At 31.7% G+C, this 25806-nt stretch overlaps 2 protein-coding genes across 2 annotated transcripts in view; one reads left to right on the forward strand and one right to left on the reverse strand.

Moving 5' to 3' along the window:
- Positions 1–17326, forward strand: part of LOC145312053 (uncharacterized) — a 17852-nt gene extending 526 nt beyond the window's left edge. Inside the window, exons 2-13 of the mRNA XM_080151189.1 lie at positions 997–1071; positions 2641–2710; positions 7188–7293; positions 8080–8178; positions 8542–8617; positions 9483–9623; positions 9992–10083; positions 11253–11312; positions 12983–13069; positions 15125–15196; positions 15805–15868; positions 17123–17326. Of these exons, the coding sequence (XP_080007315.1) occupies positions 997–1071; positions 2641–2710; positions 7188–7293; positions 8080–8178; positions 8542–8617; positions 9483–9623; positions 9992–10083; positions 11253–11312; positions 12983–13069; positions 15125–15196; positions 15805–15868; positions 17123–17293 (1113 nt within the window). The 3' untranslated portion in view covers positions 17294–17326. The remainder of the gene's footprint in view (positions 1–996; positions 1072–2640; positions 2711–7187; positions 7294–8079; positions 8179–8541; positions 8618–9482; positions 9624–9991; positions 10084–11252; positions 11313–12982; positions 13070–15124; positions 15197–15804; positions 15869–17122) is intronic.
- Positions 17327–17472: 146 nt separating this feature from the next.
- The window catches only part of LOC145312050 (uncharacterized), a 54672-nt gene continuing 46338 nt past the window's right edge, over positions 17473–25806 (reverse strand). The window contains exons 35-42 of the mRNA XM_080151186.1: positions 22375–22440; positions 22121–22175; positions 21816–21902; positions 20744–20814; positions 19855–19939; positions 19367–19408; positions 18585–18721; positions 17473–18222 (exon numbers count right to left, since the gene is read on the reverse strand). Of these exons, the coding sequence (XP_080007312.1) occupies positions 18593–18721; positions 19367–19408; positions 19855–19939; positions 20744–20814; positions 21816–21902; positions 22121–22175; positions 22375–22440 (535 nt within the window). The 3' untranslated portion in view covers positions 17473–18222; positions 18585–18592. The remainder of the gene's footprint in view (positions 18223–18584; positions 18722–19366; positions 19409–19854; positions 19940–20743; positions 20815–21815; positions 21903–22120; positions 22176–22374; positions 22441–25806) is intronic.

Here is a 25806-nt window from a genome sequence, read left to right on the forward strand (position 1 = left end):
CTTATACTTTACTCATTCATCTTTAAGCTATTATAAGCATAATCTGGAATTAAATCAAAATATTAAAAACCTCACACAGATAACTTCACTATCTGCAATAAATATGTATAATGAAAACCATAGATGAAAACCATATTCAAATAAGAAATAAATGTCACAACATTCAAAGCATAATTAAATATAATTTTATTAACATAAAAATAAGCATCAGGTATCATAAATAAAACATTGACAATCATAATCTTGATAACACAAAACCTAAACATAATAAAAACATATTAAATAAATAAATACAAATATAGTATTGTTAAAGATTTTGTGTAAACAAAATATTTGCTTAATTAGCTTAGATAATCATTATATTTTCAACCTTTGTAAGCTTTAATTAATAAGATAAATAAAATTTATGCTCTTTTACGTCAATATATTTAATTGTTCATAATATTTGTTGTGGAATGACGTTTGAATTTTAAATTATTGATTATGTTAATGGCGTTGAGACATAAGGCCTTTTGGACAAATAACATATGTCCTACTAGACAAAGGACCTTATGGACAAAAGAACTAATGGACTAAAGACCAAAACTTAATCTTTTCTTTATGAATAACCCACCTACCATAATATTAAAATTTTATGTATTTGCCCCATTAGGTCTTATGTCTTTAGATCTTATGTCCCAACACTATGTTAAAAACTGAATCTACTTCACCAGTAAAAGAGGCATCTAGGGGCATTTGAGGCGAGGTAGGGGCGATTTCTTTATGGAGTGTTGTGGTACCCTCCCCCAAAATAGTTGTAAACCTTTCCAGGACCTATGATAAGATCTCTTGTAAAGGTGAATCATAAAGGTTCAGGGGTTAGCGAGATCATTCAGTAAAACATAGACAGACATAGATCCTGTTACTTTTATATAAGAATTGTAACTGTACTTTGCTTTGACAAAAAATAATTATACTACATGATTAAGTTAATATTAACAATATTTTATATTTAAGGAGGATGCTGCCAAAGTAGACTTAGAATATTTTAACAGTTACGATGATATCAATATTCACAAGTTAATGCTTCAGGTATTTCTTTTTTAGCTGTGATGCTCAGGTAGGGAAGGGACATTGGGGTGTTTATTGCACTAGTCCCCGAAGTCTTATTATACCGTTTTCTTATTCGTTGGCTAAACAACCTTGTGTTTTTTATTGATAGAATCTTGATTGGTTCGTTCATTAAGTTGAGTATTCAAACATTTCAACCACTAATTTAATCTACAGAAGGGGTAATTTTGTGGATTATCATTGGGGATGTGCATCATTTTATCGGCCATTGTCTTATCCTATTAGATCCCTCCTGTGTCATGTTACTCTAACAGTTATATTTTTCTGTTTGATGAATATGTTGAAAATTGTAATGGCATATATTTTGACCACAAGTATTTGCAAGTAATCATAGTAGTTTTTAAAGCGAAGCTTTTCTAAAATGAGGTAGTGTGGATCCGAATGCATATATATCCTTGGCGGATAGCATTGATGTTAATTTAGACCTGTTTGAATTCAACAATCAATTGAATACGGGAAAGGTAAATTAGTTTCTCTCAAAATGTTCTAATTTTCTGTGGCATTTATATGTTAATTTTTCATTTCACTGTCTAAAATACGATGCGAAAAATATACCTTTATAACTCTTGGAAAGCTATGATCTTTTGGACATTATTGTTTTTATATGTAATTTTTAAAATAATAAAAACTAGTATTTACTAGAAGTATTTTTTTGTGATTGAGAAAAACATCAATGGTTTTTGTTTGTAAATACAAGAATATTTAATGTTTATGTTTTTTCTATTCTACAAGAATTCATGTATGTTCATTAGACGTTAGTCTGTAATTCTATTATAACATAAATAAAAATGTAAATATTATTTTAAAGGGCTAAATCTGTGTAAAAAAAAATCATACCAAAGTAACAGGATATGTGTGTTGGGCGGGTCGATTTGCCACTTTTTTTGGATTTTCACATTAGTACACATTGGCAAGGGTTACTGGGCCAATATAAAACCCTGTGAAACTTGAAAGGTTTTTTTTTAATTTAAAAAGTCCCCACCACCCCCTTATAAAACCAAAAATTGAAATTCCTTCAAACACAGGCATGTTGCATATCAAAAAGCAGCCGATTTAGTCAAAATCGTTTATTTTGGTAGGTTATTTGAAAATCATTTCAGACTGAATCAATATTTATCTAAACGGTTTTCAGATCTGTAATCAGCATTTCAATGCGGTCATTGATATGCAACATGCCTGTGTTTGAAGGAATTTCTATTTTTTTGTTTTATAAGGGGGCGGGCACATTTTATACCACCAACGCGCCCGTTGTTTTTGTACCGATGGATCTCGCTGATACGGTTTTCCTTTACAGTGTGGCTTCTCATAGGTCCTGGGAAGGTTTACAGCTATTATGGGGGAGGGCACCACCTTCCCATAAAAAGTAAAAATTTCGTCTTAGTTTTTTTACTTTTCTCTTTGAAACAAAAATAAAAAAAATTTAAAAGGGCTAAATCTACGTAAAAAATATTTTTTTTGAGATACTAACACACAGCAAAAAAGCCTTTATTGTTACTTTTGGATGTGATCATCTTTTGTTTTGTATAACAGGATAAACCTCGAACAGATGCGTATGAGAAGGCTATTCTAGACAACAGTGACGTATTCAAAGGAAAAATAGGTAAAATATTTGGTTTTTAATATTTATAAATCTGTAAATATCAAAAGTTTTTTCTTTTTTAAATAGATATGTTACACATATTTACAAGATTTCATAAGATTAGAAATATGCAAGTTAAAAAATACGACATCGTCCTTTAGTAGCTTAACTAAGGGGGGGGGGGGGGTGTAATGACATTTATTCGTAATCCGTGAGCAAAATGGTCTAAAAATTTAGCTAGACCCTTCAAACTTGGTATATAAGCCTAGTCCTATAGGTATTACATCTAAATGGCAAAAAAATCCAAAAATTTTTATTTTAAGGTTAGGTTAGGTAAGAAAAACCCTGCGGAAATGGGGTTTTTAGGCTTTTTTTGGTCGATTTTGATGTGGAAACTTACCCTAAATTGTTTTTTTTAGGGTTTTAACTTATATACACTGTATCTATTCATATGGACATTATTTAAGATGATTTAGCAAGTCGGGGACCGACCCCAGGGGGCTAGGTGGGTGGCCCGCAGGGGTTAAGTGCCTTTTTCCCAATACATATGTTGTGATACATCTAATTATAGGTTTTTTAGGTCAAGGAACTCAAATTCAGAGCTAAAATAAGCATTAGACTAATCTGAAGCTAGCCCCAGTGGGCTAGGTTGGTGGCCCGCAGGGGTTAAGTTCATTTTTTCCAATATATATCTTGTTATTTATCAAAATATAGGTTTTTTAGGTCAAGAAACTCAAATTCTGAGCAAAAATTAACATTAGACTAACCTGAAGCTAACCCTCCCGGGCTAGGTTGGTTTTCTGCAGGGCTTAAGAGCATTTACATAACCTAACCTATAAACTTACTTATATTATTACATGTTTTTTCTTGAATAAACTTTGTCTATTAATGAGGACTTTATTTAAGATAATCCAGCAAGTCAGGAACCGACCCCAACAGGTTAGGTTGGTGGCCCGCAGGGGTTAAGTGCATTTTTCCCAGTATATATGTTGTTATACATCTAATTATAAGTTTTTTTAGGTCAGTTAACTCAAATTTAGAGCTAGAATTAGCATAAGACTAATCTGAAGCTAGCCCCAGCGGGCTAGGTCGGTGGCCCGCAGTGGTTAATGCATTATTTTCCAATATATATCTTGTTATAAATCAAAATATAGGTTTTTACAGTCAAGAAACTCAAATTCAGAGCTAAAATAAGCATAAGTCTTACCTGAAGCTAACCCCCGCGGGCTAGGTAGATCTTCTGCAGGGCTTAAGTGCATTTTACCTAACCTAACCTAGAAACTTACTTATTTTTTTGTTTTTTTCCTTGAATGAACTGTGTCTATGAAAGAGGAAATTTTTTTAGATGATCCAGCAAGTTGGGGACCTCCTTGGGTCAGCCTCCTGTATGAAGAATCTTTTAAATGATGGCTTTAGGACTGAACACTGTGTATCTAAGTAAAACCTAGCCTGCCTGGGTCAGTCCCCGACTTGCTAGATCATCTTAAATAATGTTCTCATGAACAGTTTATTCAATTAAAAAAACTTCAAAAAAGTAAGATTCTAGGTTAGGTTTGGTAAAATGCATTTAAGCCTTGCAGGCAACCCACCTAGCCCGCAGGGGCTAGCTTCAGATTAGTTTGATTCAATTATTAGCTCTCAATTTGAATTTCTGGACCTAAAAAACCTATAATTTTATGTATGACAGCACATACTTTTTAAAAATGCACTTAACCCCTGCGGGCCACCCACCTAGCCTGCTGGGGTCGGTCCCCAACTTGCTTGATCATCTTAAATAATGTTCTCATAGATAGACACAGTTTATTCCAGAAAAAAACCCTAAAAAAAAAGTAAGGTTCCAGGTTAGGTTAGGTAAAATGCACTTAGGACTTGCAGGCAATCCACCTAGCCCGCTGGGGCTAGCTTCAGATTAGTCTGATCCTTATATTAGCAGTAAATTTGAGTTTCTTGACCTAAAAAACCTATAATTTGATGTATGATAACACATACTTTTTCTAAAAATTGCATTTAACCCCTACGGGCCACCCACCTAGCCCGCTGGGGTCAGTCTTCGACTTGCTTGATCATCTGAAATAAGATCCACATGAATGGACAGTTTATTTGAGAAACAAAACCTAAAAAAAATAATATTAAATGTAAGTTTTTAGGTTAGGTTAGGTAAAATGTACTTAAGCCCTGTTGGCAACCCACCTAGCCCGATGGTGTTAGCTTCAGATTAGTCTAATGTTTATTTCAGCTCTGAATTTGAGTTCTTTGACCTAAAAAAAACCTATAATTGGTTGTATCTCAACATATATATTGGGAAAATGCACTTAACCCCTGCAGGCCACCCACCTAGCCTGCTGGGGTTAGCTTCAGATTATTCTAATGCTTAATTTAGCTCTGAATTTGAGTTCTTGACCTTAAAAACCTATATTTTGATATATCACAAGATGTATTTTGGAAAATAATGCACTTAACCCCTGCAGGCCACTGACCTAGCCCGCTGGGGCTAACTTCAGATTAGTCGGTCCTCGACTTGCTGGATCATTTTAAATAAAGTCCTCATTAATAGACACAGTTTATTCAAGAAAAAAACCTGTAAAAATATAAGTAAGTTTCTAGGTTAGGTTAGGTAAATGCTCTTAAGCCCTGCAGAAAACCAACCTAGCCCGGGGGGGTTAGCTTCAGGTTAGTCTAATGGCAATTTTCGCTCAGAATTTAAGTTTCTTGACCTAAAAAACCTATATTTTGATATATAACAAGATATATATTGGAAAAAATGCACTTAACCCCCGCGGGCCACAAACCTAGCCCTCTGGAGTCGGTTCCCCACTTGCTGGATTATCTTAAATAAAGTCCTCATTAATAGACAAAGTTTATAAAAAAACATGTTAAAATATAAGTAAGTTTCTAGTTTAGGTTAGGTAAATGCTCTTAAGCCCTGCAGAAAACCAACCTAGCCCGGGGGGTTAGCTTCAGGTTAGTCTAATGCTAATTTTCGCTTAGAATTTGAGTTTATTAACCTAAAAAACCTATATTTTGATATATAACATGATATATATTGGAAAAAATGCACTTAACCCCTGCAGGCCACCAACCTAGCCCGCTGGGGCTAGCTTTAGATTAGTCTAATGCTTATTTTAGCTCTAAATTTGAGTTCCTTGACCTAAAAAACCTATAATTAGATGTATTACAACATATGTATTGGGAAAAAGGCACTTAACCCCTGCGGGCCACCCACCTAGCCCCCTGGGGTCGGTCCCCGACTTGCTGAATCATCTTAAATAAAGTCCATATGAATAGATACAGTGTATTTAAGTTAAAACCCTAAGAAAAAACAATTTAAGTTAAGTGTCCACATCAAAAAAGACCAAAAAAAGCCTAAAAACCCCATTTCCGCAGGGTTTTTCTTACCTAACCTAACCTTAAAATAAAAAATTTTAGATTTTTTTGCTATTTAGATGTAATACCTATAGGACTAGGCTTATATACCAAGTTTGAAGGGTCTAGCTAAATTTTAAGACCATTTTGCTCACGGATTACGAATAAATGTCATTACGCCCCCCCCCCCTTATTCAGATACATGGTACAATATTTAAGGACAGGTATACTTATTTTTTTTAATTTTAAAGAAACTGACTTATTTATCTATTCAAATGAAAGAAATAGTTGCTCGAAGTGCATTTAACCGGTTGGGAGTAAATGTAGAAGTAAACTTTAAATGTTTTTGAAGACTATGATATATATATTTAGGTTAACCATGTAGATATTTGAAGAAAAAAAATAAACTTTTGCCAGGCAGTTTTGAGTCCATAAATATCTAATTTGTGTAGAAAAAAGTCACGATTTCAGTCTTGATATTTTTAAAACTAGAAATTTAATTCTTTCAAATATAAGCCTTATGAATATAGTTTAAACCATTAAACAAGAAAAAATATGTGGTTCACTAAATTCAAGTTCAAATGCATTTCGTGCAACTATCCCATTATTGATCTGAAGATATTTAGTAGAATTTGGATGTAAAAAATTCTTATTTGGTTAAAACAATTGGAGATAAAAGGATTTCTTTATTACGATTAATGATCATTAGGATATATATATATAAGTTGGAAGGAATTTTAATGTTAGGGGGAGATTTGAAAACTGCATCAAATTTTAAGGATTTTTTTTTATAAAATTCGTTTTTTGTATAATTCTTTATCTAAATGCGGAAATACAATTTAAGTTAATTAATTTGACATCTGTAATTGGTGGATTGAAAACTATCTGCGCTCTGATTGGAGAAGCTTAAGTGTCGTTTAATATTCACCCAATTAGAGCGCAGGTAGTTTCTAATCCACCTATCCTTTTGGTCAAAATTAATTAACTTAAATTGTATTTCCGCTTTTAGATAAAGAATTATACAAAAAACGAATTTTATAAAAAAAAATCCTTAAAATTTGATGCAGATTTCAAATCTCCCCCTAACATTAAAATTCCTTCCAATTTATATATCCTAATGATCATCTTTGTTCAGTGATGGACGTTGGCGCGGGAACTGGAATCCTCTCCTTGTTTTGTAAGAAAGCTGGTGCTAAGAAAGTGTATGCTGTGGAAGCTAGTCCATTTGCTTCATTGCTCAAGTAAGTTCATCTTTACTTTAAACCCGCGACCGTGGTTCAACAAAAACAGGTTCAAAACACGCGCAACTCATGCATGCGCAACTCATGCGCAGTTAGGACTTCCAGCCAAAGGTCCTGCAATCAAAGAGTTCGTTGGTTAGCCGATGGGTGTTACTTGACCTAATACCCTTGTGGGACGGAAAATGAGAGATTTGGATCCCCCTAGTTATCCTGGGTTGTTGGACCTGACATTCAAGTGTACATTTAGTACATTTATATAGTAGGTTTAATTGGACAGGATTACTTGTAAAATGATGTAGGTAATAGTTAGTAAAACTGATAATCAATAGGTATTGATCTAAGAGTTAATAAAATAATAATATATTTATTCATAGTTGAACATAATAATGAAGAAGATATTTTTATAGTTGGGCGTTATCCTCTTTTTTTTCCCTATTTTGAACCCCCCCCCCCCCAGGTCCGTAAATTTAAAAAAAAAAATTTAGGTTAGGTTTTACGGCTAGGGTTCCGACCGCTGTGGTTAGGAAGGCTAGAGGGCTGAGCGCTGCGGTTAGGCAGGCTTGGGGACCGAGGTCTCAGCCATCTAGCCTGCCTACCCACAGCGCTCGGACCCCTAGCCGTAAAACCATCTTAAAAATTGTAAGCAAAAATTTACGGACCTGGGGGGGGGGGTGGATGAGTAAAAATTTTCAAAATAGGACAACGCCCAACTTTAAAAATGAGTTCAAATTTGGAGGGAAAAAAACCATTGTTCTAGAAAGCTGAATATCTTGATTATATATTTAGAGAGATAGTTGAACTAAATGATGAAGAGGGTGTTATTGAAGTTATCCATGGTAAAGCAGAAGAAATTGATCTACCTCAACAAGTTGACATAATAGTCAGGTAAATGTTATTCATCAACATATATCAACTAACATCAGCTGAACAAGATCTGTGTGTACAGAAGTATCTAGCTAACCACAGAGCCGATATAGTTCTCCTGTACACGGTAGCTTCTTACAGTTCCTGGGAAGGTTTTTAATTATTTAACGCTCCATAGAGAAAGCCTCCCTAAAAAAAGTTAACACCCCCACCCTATTAAATTTATTTTAAAACCTTTTTTTTAGATCTAAGATAAAAAAAATTTGGTTCTCGAATTCAACTCCCCCTCCTCAAGTGCCCCTAGAGCCTCTAGGGGTGTAGCCGCTAGTCTAAAATGAGCAAACATATATAGCTTATTCCACCACTTATAGATGTTATTTTTAGTGAGTGGATGGGATTCTATTTGTTACACGAGTCTATGTTAGACAGTCTTATAAAAGCCAGAGAAAAGCATCTCCAGGTAATTTTTACAAAACTAAATAAAAAATAAGTTGTTTAAAAATGGACGAATACTGTGAGAATTGTAACAACTTATCTTTTTACGTAGATTTTAGGTTACCTTTAAATATTGATGTCAGTGATGTCAACACGTTAATTTATATGCCTTTTTGAAGAGAAAACGGCGTAAAGTTTTTACTTCTTCCACCAATTAAAATTTTTTCATGTTATGGCCCTAGGGACCTCCAAAAGAGTGGTCTTCAGAAGTTTGTTTGTGTCTCAAATGAGAGTGTTAAAGTGATGTCTTCATGACTTGTACCTGTGATAATTGAGTATCTTATAAATAAGTGCAAGCTACTCTATCTATAATACAAAGTAGAACGATGTCTGTCCGTCTGTCTGTCCGTCTGTCCGTCTGTCCGTCTGAAGCTTAAGATCTCGGTAACCGCTGAACCGAATGGGCTCTACTCTTCAGGGAATATACCTACTGGTCCTGTGGTGGTTTTAAGCTATTTTCTTGGGGGGTGGGACACCCCCAACCCCCCCAAAAATGAAAATTTACCCCCCCCAAAAAAATACTCCTGGTGCTGCTGGTGCAGCTGGTGCTGCTGGTGCAGGTGGTGCAGCTGGTGCTGCTGGTGCTGGTGCAGAAAATTATTTTTTTTCTAGGGGCAAAGCCCCTAGAGGCTAGGGGCGAAGCCGCTAGTATATTTATAAATGAAAAAATATTAATTTAATGCTTTTGAAGGATTTAATTTTTTCCAGATTATTGTTTAAGTTCTATCCAGTCATTCATAATTGAAGTGTTTTATGATTTATTTAAGTTTCTATAAACTTCTTTTTAATACACAAGTTTGCTTTAAAATTGTATTTAAAAATTATTGCAGGATGACGGTGTAATGTTTCCCAGCCACGCGAGGATATACTGCGCAGCTGTACAGATGGATGATTATATGGAGGATAATGTCAGCTACTGGCAGAATGTGTATGGATTTAATATGCTACCTGTGGCCACCAGAGTATTAGAGGTAACATGTAAAAATGGATATAGAATATACGTGGATATTAATTATGACAGGGGAAAAATTGTCGTCAATTTAGGTTGCTAACAAGGACATAATTTATTCGTCAGTTCGTTCATTAAGTAGGAGAGATGGGGATGGGATAGAGGGAGGATAGGGGGATTGTTATTTTAGCCAGCTACAAGCTACACTTTTTTATTAGAGTACATGATAATCTGAAATAAGATCCAAGAAATAATAAATCCATTAATTTAACAAGTTCAATCATAAATAAACCTGAAAATTAGATTTTAATATTTTTCTAAATCAGTCATAGGGACCTACTTTTTAAGAATGGAAAAAAACAGGTTGTAAGGTTTATATAAATATTTCAGAATAAGCTTTCTGGTGGACAACCTGAAGTACAAAACCTAAAAGATTCTCAACTTATTTCTGTACCAAGTGTTTTTACCGAATATGATCTCAGGTAATGCGCCCTCATCCTCTAGGGACTTATAAAAAGAGAAAGGGAATAGTTATTTATTGCATCGTATTGTAGACAGCTTGTCGCGGATATTAAGAAATATAAGAATAAAACCATTTTTGGTAGCCCGAGGTGCTGATTCCTGAAAGCCCAAGCAAACATAACATTTTATTTTAATATTCGTGGAAAATTGTAATACGATCTTAAACATGATTTTTCAGTATGACTGAGAACCGGTTATAATATAGCGGATATTAATCGGTTTCGAAGCCATACTGGAAAATATCTTATAGTCTCCCTAAGACGCACAAAGATTCGTTGATAAGCACAAGCTATAGACAAAAAACCTTTCCATTTTCTTCTCTACTATGGCTCTTAGAACATTATTATTTCTTCATAACCTTTGAAAAATTACAGAATTCATAAGAAACAATCAAAGGAGGATGTTTTTAAAGAAATGTTTTTTTTCCAATATTATAAATAAATTGTTGCCAACGTGCAACAACTGGTGTGTAGTGACGGATGACGAATAGAAAAGAAAGATTTTGTTGTTGAAATACTTAGTACAGTAACAGCCATGTGTATTGTGTAAGTGTGTATAGTGTAAAAATGTATACAACTATCTGGCCCAAGTGGTCTGGACTTTTTTCGTCTGCTAGCAAATTGCTTTTTAGCGACTTGGCTGGGTTTATATTTCCCACGTTATTGGCTTATATTGTAAGTCGAAACAGGGTCCCAACCCTTTGGGTAGAGTTACCTACAGCTCGTGTCCCCTCTATTCTTTTAATTTGATTTATGGTTTTTTTTTAAAAAAGAAATTTGCACACCAGAGAAAGAGGAGGTAGGTTGTGCTAAGATTCCGTAAAGGTGTGAGTTTAAAGGCTTAAAAACAGTAGCAGAATTATGATATTCACTAAATATGTGTATTTCTTATTGAATAGAAAAATAAACAAAAAAAATTTATATTTATATTTAGTGAATAGGTATTATATTTCTTCTACTGTTTTTAAGCCTTAAAACTCATACCTTTACGGAATTTTAGCGCAACATACCTCCCCCTTTATGTTTCCCCAAAAGAATATGACATACTAGACGGACGGACATTTGGAACCACAGAGAAGCAACACTTCTTAAAATAGCTTGTAATTGAATTAAAAATTATTCTATTTTAGATGGGTGCAGTTAGATGAAGTGAAGTCATTAAGTGATAAAAAATTTGTTTCTATTACCAGGTACAATAGATTTATTATTACTTTGATCTTATACCAGATAATCAAATCAGTACTCTGATAAAGTGAATCTTTTAGCTGGCTAAAATAACGAAACCCACCATTCCCTCCCCTCCTACTGATTGAAACAACTACTGACCAATAATTGCTGACCATGTTAGCAACCTGATTTGACAATTATTCCCCTGTCATATAATTTGTGTCCATATCAGGAACCTAAAATACCATATTTATGAACAGAATAATTATATCTCATAAAAAAGTTACGTTAATTCGATAGAACAATTCTATCATAGCTTGCATAAATTAGCGATAAGAGCTATCCGTGGATATATTGACAGGCGAAAAGTGGTCGTAAATTTAGCTTACTAATATTGCCCTTATTTATTGGTCAGTTCGTTCATCGAGTACAAAGGGAAGGGTATGGGATAAGAGGGTTGATGTGGAGTATTGTTAGTTCAGCCTGCTATGAACATCACTTTATCAGAGTAAATGGATATCTGGTGCAACATCCAAGTGATAATACATCGATTAAAGTATCTATTCCATTCTAAACAAAAATGAAAATATTGTACATATAATGTTATTCTTGGAATGTTTTTCAGCATGTTGTAAGTAATTTTAAAAACAGCATTATTTATTTACATTCTAGAATGGGAATAATTTGATTTTCCAGTATTTTTGTGTTTTAAAACATATGTATGGAATTAATATACGTTTATCTAAAAAAATTAAAGGTACAGTATCAGTATTAATTTTTATCAATTCTAAGATTCTGGTGTAAAAATTGTTTCTTTTTTCAAAATTTTCTGGGTCATCTCAGAAAAAGCCTATAAAACCGCTTATCTCAGAAAACGCCTGTTTAAGATAGAAGGCGTTTTCTGAGATATGTGTTTCTTAAAATAAGCGTTTTTAAAAGCAAAGCTTTTCTATAATTAGGGTCGGTCCGTCCGTCCGGAATGGATAGCTTTTTTCGTTAATTTAGGCATTTAGGAAGCGAAGCAACTCTAAAAACATTACCAGAATGTCTGTTCGTCCATTTTAAACAAGTTGATATTCAACTTCTTTAACAGCAATTGTTTATGTGATATTATCATCCGATTGATCTGATTTGTGGAGTACTGATTCCTATTACAATAAGCATTTCTATAATGAAGTCTTAAAAAATTTCAGTATGTCCTTAAACAGGATTCTGTATTTAAGAAGTTTTGCAACAAATTTATGTATAATTTTGTCAACTTATTTATTTATATTTTGTATATTCAGTTCTGACACTTTATGAGAGTTAATGTTCGTCTGTCATACCATTTCAGAGCTTCGCATTTATCGATGTTGTCATCCTTGTTTAAAAGTATAGCTATAACCTAATTTCTGAATTAAATGGAAATTCATGCAATCAGCAAATATTTCTCTTATTAAAAGAAAATGTTATTGTACAGAAAAATACACATTTTGTATAACAATCAGAGTTTTTGAAGGGCGAAAGTACTTTTTTTTATATTTTAATTAACTTAAATCTGTAATATTTTTTATAAATGAATGGCTCTAAGGCATGACAATAAGGTATGACCTTATTTTGGATTCAAGAAAAAAATCTTTTTTTAAGAACTGGTGATTTATACACGGGTAAGATTAATTGCAAAATTGAATTGTGAATTAAACAATTTTTTTAGAGATGGGAAGTTCCACGGAGTGGCAATCTGGTTCGACTGTGATTTTAAACCAATGTTCTATGATGAAGAAGTATCAGAAAAATTCAAGTAAGTAACTTATTTAAAGATTTAGACTATGTGATTATATGAAAAAAATTATTCAAACAATCCAGGTTTCTAAAGGGATTAGACAATACCCGATAAATTGATGTACATCGCCAATAATGAAACCCAGAAATAAACCCTTCTTTAGATTACAATTAGTTGTTGAAACGTTTGGACGCTCAACTTTATGAACCAACCAATCAAAATTCATTAACAGTCCCAAAAGTTGTTAAACCATCGAATAAGAAAGACTTATTGTATTACTTTGGGGACTAGTGTATTTAACCAGCCCATTGTCCTCTCACTCTCTGCTAATAATCTCTATTTATATAGCAGATGCTTTATCTATTATTATTGTTATTATTTCAGAGCTGTAAAGTTGTCTACTGGACCAAGTGCCCCACCTACACACTGGAACCAAACTAATATTTATTATTGATATTATTTCAGAGCTGTAAAGTTGTCTACTGGACCAAGTGCCACACCTACACACTGGAAACAAACTAATAATTATTATTAATATTATTTTAGAGCTGTAAAGTTGTTAACTGGACCAAGTGCCCCACCTACACACTGGAAACAAACTAATATTTATTATTAATATTATTTCAGAGCTGTAAAGTTGTCTACTGGACCAAGTGCCCCACCTACACACTGGAACCAAACAAATATCTATTATTGTTATTATTTCAGAGCTGTAAAGTTGTTGGACCAAGTGCCCCACCTACACATGGGAAACAAACTAATAATTATCATTGTTATTATTTCAGAGCTGTAAAGTTGTCTACTGGACCAAGTGTCCCACCTACACACTGGAAACAAACTAATATTTATTGTAAATATTATTTCAGAGCTGTAAAGTTGTGTACTGGACCAAGTGCCCCACCTACACACGGGAAACAAACTAATAATTATTATTATTATTATTTCAGAGGTGTAAAGTTGTCTACTGGACAAAGTGCCCCACCTACACACTGGAAACAAACTAATATTTATTATTGATATTATTTCAGAGCTGTAAAGTTGTCTACTGGACCAAGTGTCCCACCTACACACTGGAAACAAACTAATATTTAATATTAATATTATTTCAGAGCTGTAAAGTTGTCTACTGGACCAAGTGCCCCACCTACACACTGGAACCAAACTAATATCTAGTATTGTTATTATTTCAGAGCTGTAAAGTTGTCTACTGGACCAAGTGCCACACCTACACACTGGAAACAAACTAATAATTATTATTAATATTATTTTAGAGCTGTAAAGTTGTTAACTGGACCAAGTGCCCCACCTACACACTGGAAACAAACTAATATTTATTATTAATATTATTTCAGAGCTGTAAAGTTGTCTACTGGACCAAGTGCCCCACCTACACACTGGAACCAAACAAATATCTATTATTGTTATTATTTCAGAGCTGTAAAGTTGTTGGACCAAGTGCCCCACCTACACATGGGAAACAAACTAATAATTATCATTGTTATTATTTCAGAGCTGTAAAGTTGTCTACTGGACCAAGTGTCCCACCTACACACTGGAAACAAACTAATATTTATTGTAAATATTATTTCAGAGCTGTAAAGTTGTGTACTGGACCAAGTGCCCCACCTACACACGGGAAACAAACTAATAATTATTATTATTATTATTTCAGAGGTGTAAAGTTGTCTACTGGACAAAGTGCCCCACCTACACACTGGAAACAAACTAATATTTATTATTGATATTATTTCAGAGCTGTAAAGTTGTCTACTGGACCAAGTGTCCCACCTACACACTGGAAACAAACTAATATTTAATATTAATATTATTTCAGAGCTGTAAAGTTGTCTACTGGACCAAGTGCCCCACCTACACACTGGAACCAAACTAATATCTAGTATTGTTATTATTTCAGAGCTGTAAAGTTGTGTACTGGACCAAGTGCCCCACCTACACACTGGAAACAAACTAATATTTATTATTGTTATTATTTCAGAGCTGTAAAGTTGTTGGACCAAGTGCCCCACCTAAACATGGGAAACAAACTAATTATTATTATTATTATTATTTCAGAGCTGTAAAGTTGTGTACTGGACCAAGTGCCCCACCTACACACTGGAAACAAACTGTTATAGTTGTACCTAGGTTAGTAAAATAATTTAATCAAAGAAGGATATATTGCTGTACATTAACAAGTCAAGAATAAGAATAAGATTTGGATTTTTATTACAATTGACCATTATAAGTTAAGGTATTTTTTTATTTTCATATGAAATTTTCGCCAAAGGGTTTTTTCAAGAATATTCAAAATAGGTTTTAAGAGATATTTATATATCAATCAAGTCTCCCTTTACAATTTATAAAAATTTGAAAATTTAGCTTTGAAAAAAAATTTTAAGAGCCTTATTCCTCATCCCCTTGTCTTTATTTGTTGATATTAGACATAAACAAATTGTGCGATATAAATATTTTTTTTCGGGGGATTAAAGCTATCTTTAGCACTACGTTTAGCCTCTAGGGGCTCCGTAAACGAAGAGGCAAATAATGGCTGGAAAAAAAGCTTTAACCCATTTCAAAACTTAAATCTGAAAATAGAATGGCCTAAAACCATCACGTTTGCTTTGTGAATCTACACTATGAAATATTGAATCGGTTCGTTAGTTATTGAGATCTTAAGCTTCAGACAAAAAAATCCTTGCTACTTTATATATTTAATAGGATTGTAAAAACAAACATTTTACTTTTAATTCTAGAGATGACGCAGATGTAGAGAAGGACGAAGTTGTCGGATGGGAAATTACTATGCAACAATCAGAGGTAAATATTTAGAAATTACTATGCAACAATCAGAGGTAAATATTTAAAAATTACTATGCAACAATCACAGGTAAATATTTAGAAATTTCTATGCAACAATCAGAGGTAAATATTTAGAAATTTCTATGCAACAATCAGAGGTAAATATTTAGAAATTACTATGCAACAATCAGAGGTAAATATTTAAAAATTACTATGCAACAATCACAGGTAAATATTTAGAAATTTCTATGCAACAATCAGAGGTAAATATTTAGAAATTTCTATGCAACAATCAGAGGTAAATATTTAGAAATTACTATGCAACAATCAGAGGTAAATATTTAAAAATTACTATGCAACAATCACAGGTAAATATTTAGAAATTTCTATGCAACAATCAGAGGTAAATATTTAGAAATTTCTATGCAACAATCAGAGGTAAATATTTAGAAATTACTATGCACCAATCACAGGTAAATATTTAAAAATTACTATGCAACAATCACAGGTAAATATTTAGAAATTTCTATGCAACAATCAGAGGTAAATATTTAGAAATTACTATGCAACAATCACAGGTAAATATTTAGAAATTACTATGCAACAATCACAGGTAAAATATTTAGAAATTACTATGCAACAATCACAGGTAAAATATTTATAAATTACTATGCAACAATCACAGGTAAAATATTTATAAATTACTATGCAACAATCACAGGTAAAATATTTAGAAATTACAATGCAACAATCAGAGGTAAAATATTTAGAATTTACTATGCAACAATGCAATCAAAGGTAAAATATTTAGAAATCATCATGCAACAATCAGAGGTAAAATAGTTAGAAATTACTATTCAACAATCATTGGTAAAATAGTTTAAAACTGGACCTTATGGTAGATGATTCGTCTGCCGCGTGTAAGCCATATTAAAATCGTCTTATTATAACTTTTAAATTTAGCTTGATGTCTTAACCTGTTCATATAGAGACAAATAATTTTACGGAGAATTTGTTTTAACAATTGAGGGTTTAAATTATTAGGCTTAAGCGAGGCTGCCGAGCAATGGTTCGAGCTACTAATTTAAATACCCCATAAGCATTTCCAATACCCAATTCACTAGGGATCTTGGGGTATTAAACAGTAAGATCCAGTTGGAAGTAATGTGGGATTTACATCTAATGTTAAATTATCCATCTGAAACTACTTTGAACATTATAGCCAATTCAATGAACACAACAACATTCATAACCATTATTAATTTACTTTAGAACAATCCCCGTCACTACCAACTATGCTTGTCCTTGCTTGACCCGGAACTAGATGAGCATCCTGTACCTTGTGAGTGTAAAATGGCGCGCTGCGCATTGTTTGCCGCGTTAATGCAGAAAGAAGACGACGACCTTGAAGAAGTTCCTAATATTGAAGATGTATCGTCCTGACATTTAGTTGACAAATAAATATTTTTTTTGTTTTAGTTATTTTCTTCTTTTATTTAACTTTTAAAGCTTACTTTAACTTACTTTGTAAATGCTCCAATGAATTGTCAATTTTTGTCGGTAGATAGTTAGTTTACTTTCTATGCGAATTATGTAACGTATTATGCTCTAAAAAGTAGAAATGCAAATTTTAATATATTTATTTACGTACATTCTAAATACCAGAACAAAAATTTTAAATTGATCTAAATGGCACACATATTTTTAAATGTAACCTAGAAAATTATAATCTTGTTGCATTATTTTAAAACGTATTTTTAAAAAAATCTTAAACTTAATCTATGGTCGATAAGTAATGTAATTCATTTTACGGCTAGTAAAACAATAAACTGAAACAGTTTACTTTTGGGTTTAAAGCTAAAATTGGTGAAATAAATTATGCTAAATAGGCCCCAGAAATCTGTTGATGCAATCAGGGTTTGGCAGCCGCGCGTCGCAAGAGGAATTGTCATATTTTTGTCAGGTTCAGACTTCCAGCTAATTTTTGCTTTTGTAAAAGGTTGATTTCCCCCAGTTCAACAGGCGGCTGCCGAGCTCTGGTTGCAATTTAATTAAATGACCGACTTAAATGTACAGTACTTTATAAATTATATACAAAAAGTTATTCAAATATGCTTCCTTTGCACTAAATATATATTCACGGTTCGTACTAAAATGTACTAGTAAATGTAAGACATTACAAGACCTGCATCTTTTACTTCCTTCTCCGTTCTCTAACCACAGTAGTATTTATCTTAACTTCATATTTTACATACATATATATTTTAACTTAAATTGTTTTTCTGTTTTTAAAATTTTCATTTTTTAATGTCTTGATTATGATTTGGCAGTTGTTTCACAGCCCTTTTATATAAATTTCTTCTTTATAAAACCTAAAATAAAAAATGTTAATTTAAGATCTCTAAAAGTAGATATACATATATTTTCTAAACTAGATGTCTATTGGGAAGGTTTTAATGAAGTAAATGACAAATCCAATCTAAAATCAGTTGACTCATTGTAGTTAACTCATGTTTCGCCCAATAGCAAATGCTAAGCCTTTTGAATTATTAGCGCTCTTTAATGACAACAATCTTGGGTAATTAAACTTTTCTCACACAAGCTAGAGATTTTAGTCAAGAGACGTTCAATCTTTTTATGGGTGTTAACAGATTATCAAACTTAAGTTTTAGCGAATAGGGTTCTCAAAAACTATTGTTATCACTACCAAAAACTTTTTATATAGATACTTTACCTTCCTGTTCAGCTAAAGGAGAAGAAAGCTTTGCGCTGTTCTCTGGAATTAATAGCTCCATCTAATGGCAACATTCTTGGATGTGGTTTCTTCATGCACACTGTACATCTGCTTATACGTGATCTTTGGGCACCAGCCTAAAAACCAAAGAGAGGGGACAATGAGCTGGTCATTACCCTAGTCCTCAAAGTTTTATAATGAGGTTTTCTTATTCGCTGGCTTATCAACTTTGGGAACCTTAGTGAGTTTTGATTGGTTAGTTTATTAAGTTGTGTGTTCAAACGTTTCAACTACTTATTTTAATCTACAGAAGGGGTTATTTGTGTATAATCATTGGGGATGAACATCAATTATTCGGCTATTGTCTTATCCCTTTAGATCCCTGCTGAAAATAGTCCTTTTTTAATAAAACTAACATAATGACTTCGTGTTTGCAGCGAAAGATCTCGCTAACTGCTACATTATGTTACAAAATTTGTTAGTACTACTGAATTGATACAGATTTGTTTTAATAGTTACAGGAATATCAGAGTAATACAATAGAGGGGGAAGGGGTTAAATAATTGTATCTGCCCACTCCCTGTACAGTGTACACTGTGCCGACTTTCAATTTGAATAACAGCCAATAGCATCATAAATATTAACACAGCCAAGTCGCTACAAAAGAGCAGAAAGCTTTTTGCTAGCAGACGAAAAAGGTCCCCAAGACCGGGTCCAGGTATTTGTTTGGGCTATTCATCTATACTTATATATTACATTTATTACAGGAATAAACAATTCACCTTTAGTGTTTGTGGAATAGGCTTCTTAAACATTTGATCCGTCTGAAACATTTACCAGTATTAAAAAATCCACGAGAAATTGGAAATAAAAATATTCCTATTTGCTTTTTTTTTATGTGTTCTAAAACCAGGCAGCAAATTTCTTTTAGCAAAAACTTAATTCACTTCCTTCACTCCACCATCTTAAAATTCTTGGAAAAGGGATGTTTTAGCTACCCTTCGTCAAAAATATACCTCTTTTGAAAAAAACTTTCTTTGAAAGTTAAAAATGATTGTAGTAAATTATTGGTTTCTAAAAACTAACAATTATTATGATTATTATTACAAGTTTTGTTATCCCAGAGAGGCCCAAAAGATCGAACTAACAAAACTGGTATTAATTTTCTGTTTTTAATTCATTCTTTATAATACGAAATAATATTTGATTTTTCAGATTAATTCCAGTACATATTAGTAAGTCTCTAAGCCGTACTGGAATATACTAATACCTTTATGGTAGCCATCCAATAGGAGAACGCGGAGGGATAATAATTACATCTTCCTATTCCATGACACTCAATGAATGGTCGAGGCCTTAAAATTAAGATTAATATTTATTTTAAGGATTGGTAATTTTGTGTTCTTATTCAAAACAAGAATATATAAATATGATTTTAGATTAAAATAACAATAATAAATTAAAAGTCTGTGGTGTTCATGAGAAAAACAAGGATGACAACATCCATAATTAGCGAAGCAAATAAATCATGAAAGTGACAAATGAACAAAGTAAGTAATAGGGCAGATCTTCTGTTGTCAGAAAAGAAACAGAGAGAACAAGCAAAGGATAAAAGAAAATCATGATAAGTTGAAAAATAAGTGTTTCTGTCTTTAAAAATTTAAAAAAGTTTATTTCTTTTAAGGTATGATCGACAGACAAACAAACAAAACAATGTATCTAGACCAGATACGATTCTTTACTGAAAATTTTAGATGTCTTTCTCCAATAGCAGCCAATAAATTCACATTTACCCTATAGCGTTACGGACACACAAAATGAATTAAAGAGTAGTGTGCTACTAATAATGTATTGTTAAATATTAGTAGTCAATTATAAAGTTTTGGAAATTGTAATAGGAATATTCTTTTGCTGTATCACTGTTTGTTTGGTCTGTTGAATAAGGACTGTGTATGTAAATTTATTGTCATTGAAAGACATAGAGAACATCCTAATCATAGAGTGGCTCCGCTAAATATGGAATCTACACAAAGGGTGTCATTTTTTCGCATATTTTCCATAAAGTTGTCTGTAATCGTTTAATCAAATGCGCCTATTATGTCAAACTGTTCTTAATTATGACTAAACGTGAAATGGTCAAAATTAAAAACCATTGTCACCTGAAATCTCTGAGACATGATCCTGGAGACGCCAGGTTCTGACCAGCACCCTCAGCTCCTGCATCTGTGTGCTACAATAAAATAATTGGTGTTTTAACTCAATCCTAATTTTGGACCATCGAAACTCTACCCCTTAAGTTGCCCCTATGTGGACCTATCTATTGTCAAATATTTAAGTTCCAGACAAGTTTAAGTTTTTACTCTCAATTATTCTGGAAGAGTTAAGAGAACATTTATTAAAACAGTTGCAATTGAGAGTCCACACACAGAACACTTCTGGTTTGGGGTCGAGTATTATTAGACCAATTCAGCTACTTATAGACATCCTACTACTTTAACGAGTTTGCACAGGCAGATATTCCACCTCTTCAAAGTTTATATTTAATTAATACATTTGTATTAATTAAACAGAAAGCCATCCTACTGCTTTGGTGTTCTTACACACAATCAGACATCCCGCTACTTCAGAACTTTCCAGCATATTAAATCAATAGTTTGAATCATTTAATATATTTAACCATTGCTAAATAAAGTATACATATTTAATCATATTTACCCAAAACTGCATTTAATCCAATATAAATAAATACTTTAAAAATCTGTTTGTATTTTGAATTAAATATTGAATCTACTCTATCGTTAACTTGTGTAAGTCTGTCTACATTTCACTATATTGGGCACAATTCTTGTGTGGCTCTTCATTGTGTACTTTACACAAGTGGTTGTGCCCCTAACATCTATGGAATATGTATTCAAATTGAACAAAAACATAGCTCAAACCCAATGCTTGACCTTTGTGAAGCTTGCCTTAAAATAAAAATTCAATCGGTTCAGTCGTTAATAAAATCTTAAGCTTCAGACAAAAAACCTAACTACTTTATAATACCTAACATAGAAAAGCAATACGTTCAAAAGTTTTTTGGTATAAGTGCGAAGTGAGGATACTATTGTTTATGACTATTGATTTTTAGATTTAAGTCTTTGTATGGCTTAAGGCTATTTTTCTGCCCACATGGAAAAAAGTGCGCTTAGAATCTAGAGGTGCACCTGTTAAAATATAAAAAAAACTTACCATTAAAAAGCTGTATCCTTCCCACAAGTATTCCCAATTTTCTGGACAATCTGGCACATCCATGGATTGTGAATGGAGCGAGACAACCTTAAAATTAATGATTATATTTTCTATAAACTTAAATCATAAATGGATTAAGAGATTCAAGATTAAAATTTCCCATGATAAGTTACAATACATTTTTTGAGTTTGACGTAAAACCAGTTTTAACCCATCGAAAATTTATTAAAATTGGAACTAAACTTGATATTAAATGATTATTTTTGAGTGGTTGAAAAGTGAGAGGAAAAATGTTTACACTTTACCTTCGTAGGCGTTTCACATACAGCACATTTAGATATATACTTCTCAATTTCAGGCCCTGGAATTTAATTTCTTTTAAATTCAGAAATTATTAATAAACAAAGTGTGTTCTGTAAATAAAAGTTTCCTTTGCTCTAATTGCTCTAATGGTTTTCACGTGAATCTAATATTACTATTTATTTATGATTTTAAGAAAAAGTTGGATACTGAAAAATTTTAATTCATATTAGAGAAAAGTTGTAGTTTGAAAGAAATTCCTTGTATAGGTTCCATGGACATTGGCATAGCCTCTGTACTTGATAACCAATAACTATAATCATTCCTAAATAATAATATAATATAGGTTCCATAGATATTGGTATAGCTTCTGTGCTTGATAACCAATAACTATAATCATTCCTAAATAATAATATAATATAGGTTCCATAGACATTGGCATAGCTTCTGTACTTGATAACCAATAACTATAATCATTCCTAAATAATAATATAATATAGGTTCCATAGATATTGGTATAGCTTCTGTACTTGATAACTAATAACTATAATCATTCCTAAATAATAATATAATATAGGTTCAATACATATCGGTAAAACTTCTGTACTTGATAACCAATAACTATAATCATTCCTAATAATAATATAATATAGGTTCCATAGATATTGGTATAGCCTCTGTACTTGATAACCAATAACTATAATCATTCCTAAATAAAAATTAGGGTTGGGCCGGATACTTTTGTACTTGATAACCAATAACTATAATCATTCCTAAATAATAATATAATATAGGTTCCATAGATATTGGCATAGCTTCTGTACTTGATAACCAATAACTATAATCATTCCTAAATAATAATATAATATAGGTTCCATAGACCATAGCCTCTGTACATGATAACCAATAACTATAATCATTCCTAAATAGTAATATAATATAGTTTCCATAGATATTGGTATAGCCTCTGTACTTGATAACCAATAACTATAATCATTCCTAAATAATAATATAATATAGGTTTCATAGATATTGGTATAGCCTCTGTACTTGATAACCAATAACTATAATCATTCCTTAATAATAATATAATATAGGTTCCATAGACACTGGCATAGCTTCTGTGCTTGATAACCAATAACTATAATTATTTCTAAATAATAATATAATATAGGTTTCATAGATATTGGTATAGCTTCTGTGCTTGATAACCAATAACTATAATCATTCCTAAATAATGATATAATATAGGTTCCATAGATATTGGCATAGCTTCTGTACTTGATAACCAATAACAATAATCATTCCTTAATAATAATATAATATAGGTTCCATAGACATTGGCATAGCTTCTGTGCTTGATAACCAATAACTATACACGGTTGGACCCTCAGATGTAAAAACTTTATTTTAGTGTTTGGCCAAAATGACTTAGCAATTGTATCTGTAAGTTCGTCTAATAACATCCTTTGCTATTTTTAAAATCCTAGAAAATTTTTTTTGCAAGAAAATTGCCTAATTTCACAACCTTTTTTAGAACCACTACATAACTCGAGTTTTAAAACTTTTTATATAATATCCTTTTTACAAAAAATATCAATAATTACTCAAAATTAAACCTGAAAGAAAAAAAATCTCATTACATGTGTTAATTTGCATGTTTTAGGTCTTTTTTTGAGGAAAGTATAACTTCCACATTTTTGACAATAATTATATTTTTTTAACATTTCAAAGTAAAATATGATAAAACTTAAACGATTTTTCTTGAATTATCAGTTGAAAATTTCATCAAACATGCATTTAAGTGATGAAAATTTAATAAAATCATTTTTTGAATGTTTAGAATTACCAATTTTCTGCATTTAAAACAAAATGTTAACAAAATTTAAAAACATTTTAACATATAACTTCAAAAATCAATAACATTTTATAAAAAGATGTTTCAAAAAATAAATCATTAAAAGGTATTAAAATGCATTTGAAATTACTTAAAATTAAAACGAGAACATCTTTTTACACTGTATTCTGTGTAATAGAGTTTAAATGACATGATTAGTGAATGAAATATTTCCTAAACTCATTAAGCCTTTTTGTGACTATATTAAAAATAATTTATTTTGTTTTATATTGTTTTTTTATTCAAATATTTGACAAAATTTTCCCTACGTCAATAAAATAAAGTCAGTTTTTTACTGTTTCCAGGTTTTTCTTTATAATTATAACAATTAAATATAATATAAATCTTCATTATCTTTTATTTGAATTATCATACACATTAAAATGTAAAGTAACCAATAACTATAATCATTCCTTAATAATAATATAATATAGGTTCCATAGACATTGGCATAGCTTCTGTGCTTGATAACCAATAACTAAATCATTCCTTAATAATAATATGATATAGGTTTCATAGATATTGGCATAGCTTCTGTGCTTGATAACCAATAACTATAATCATACCTTAATAATAATATAATATAGGTTCCATAGACATTGGCATAGCTTCTGTGCTTGATAACCAATAACTATAATCATTCCTAAATAATGATATAATATTGGTTCAATAGAAATTGACATAGCCTCTGAACTTGATAACCAATAACTATAATCATTCCTAAATAATAATATAATATAGGTTCAATAGATATTGGTATAGCCTCTGTACTTGATAACCAATAACTATAATCATTCCTAAATAATGATATAATATAGGTTCCATAGATATTGGCATAGCTCCTGTACACTGATAACTTATAACTATAACCATTCATTGATAATAATATAATATAGGTTCCATAGACATTGGCATATCCTCTGTACTTGATAACCAATAACTATAATCATTCCTAAATAATAATATAATATAGGTTCCATAGACATTGGCATAGCCTCTGTACTTGATAACCAATAACTATAATCATTCCTAAATAATGATATAATATAGGTTCCATAGACATTGGTATAGCCTCTGTACTTGATAACCAATAACTATAATCATTCCTAAATAATGATATAATATAGGTTCCATAGATATTGGTATAGCCTCTGTACTTGATAACCAATAACTATAATCATTCCTAAATAATAATATAATATAGGTTCCATAGACATTGGCATAGCCTCTGTACTTGATAACCAATAACTATAATCATTCCTAAATAATGATATAATATAGGTTCCATAGACATTGGTATAGCCTCTGTACTTGATAACCAATAACTATAATCATTCCTAAATAATGATATAATATAGGTTCCATAGATATTGGTATAGCCTCTGTACTTGATAACCAATAACTATAATCATTCCTAAATAATAATATAATATAGGTTCCATAGATATTGGTATAGCCTCTGTACTTGATAACCAATAACTATAATCATTCCTAAATAATAATATAATATAGGTTCCATAGACATTGGCATAGCCTCTGTACTTGATAACCAATAACTATAATCATTCCTAAATAATGATATAATATAGGTTCCATAGATATTGGTATAGCCTCTGTACTTGATAACCAATAACTATAATCATTCCTAAATAATAATATAATATAGGTTTCATAGATATTGGCATAGCTTCTGTACTTGATAACCAATAACTATAATTATTTCTAAATAATAATATAATATTGGTTCCATAGACATTGGCATAGCTTCTGTACTTGATAACCAATAACTATAAT

The sequence above is a fragment of the Acartia tonsa genome, chromosome 2, assembly GCF_053477335.1.
Source record: "Acartia tonsa isolate MP-2025a chromosome 2, ASM5347733v1, whole genome shotgun sequence".
Lineage (NCBI taxonomy): Eukaryota > Metazoa > Arthropoda > Copepoda > Calanoida > Acartiidae > Acartia > Acartia tonsa.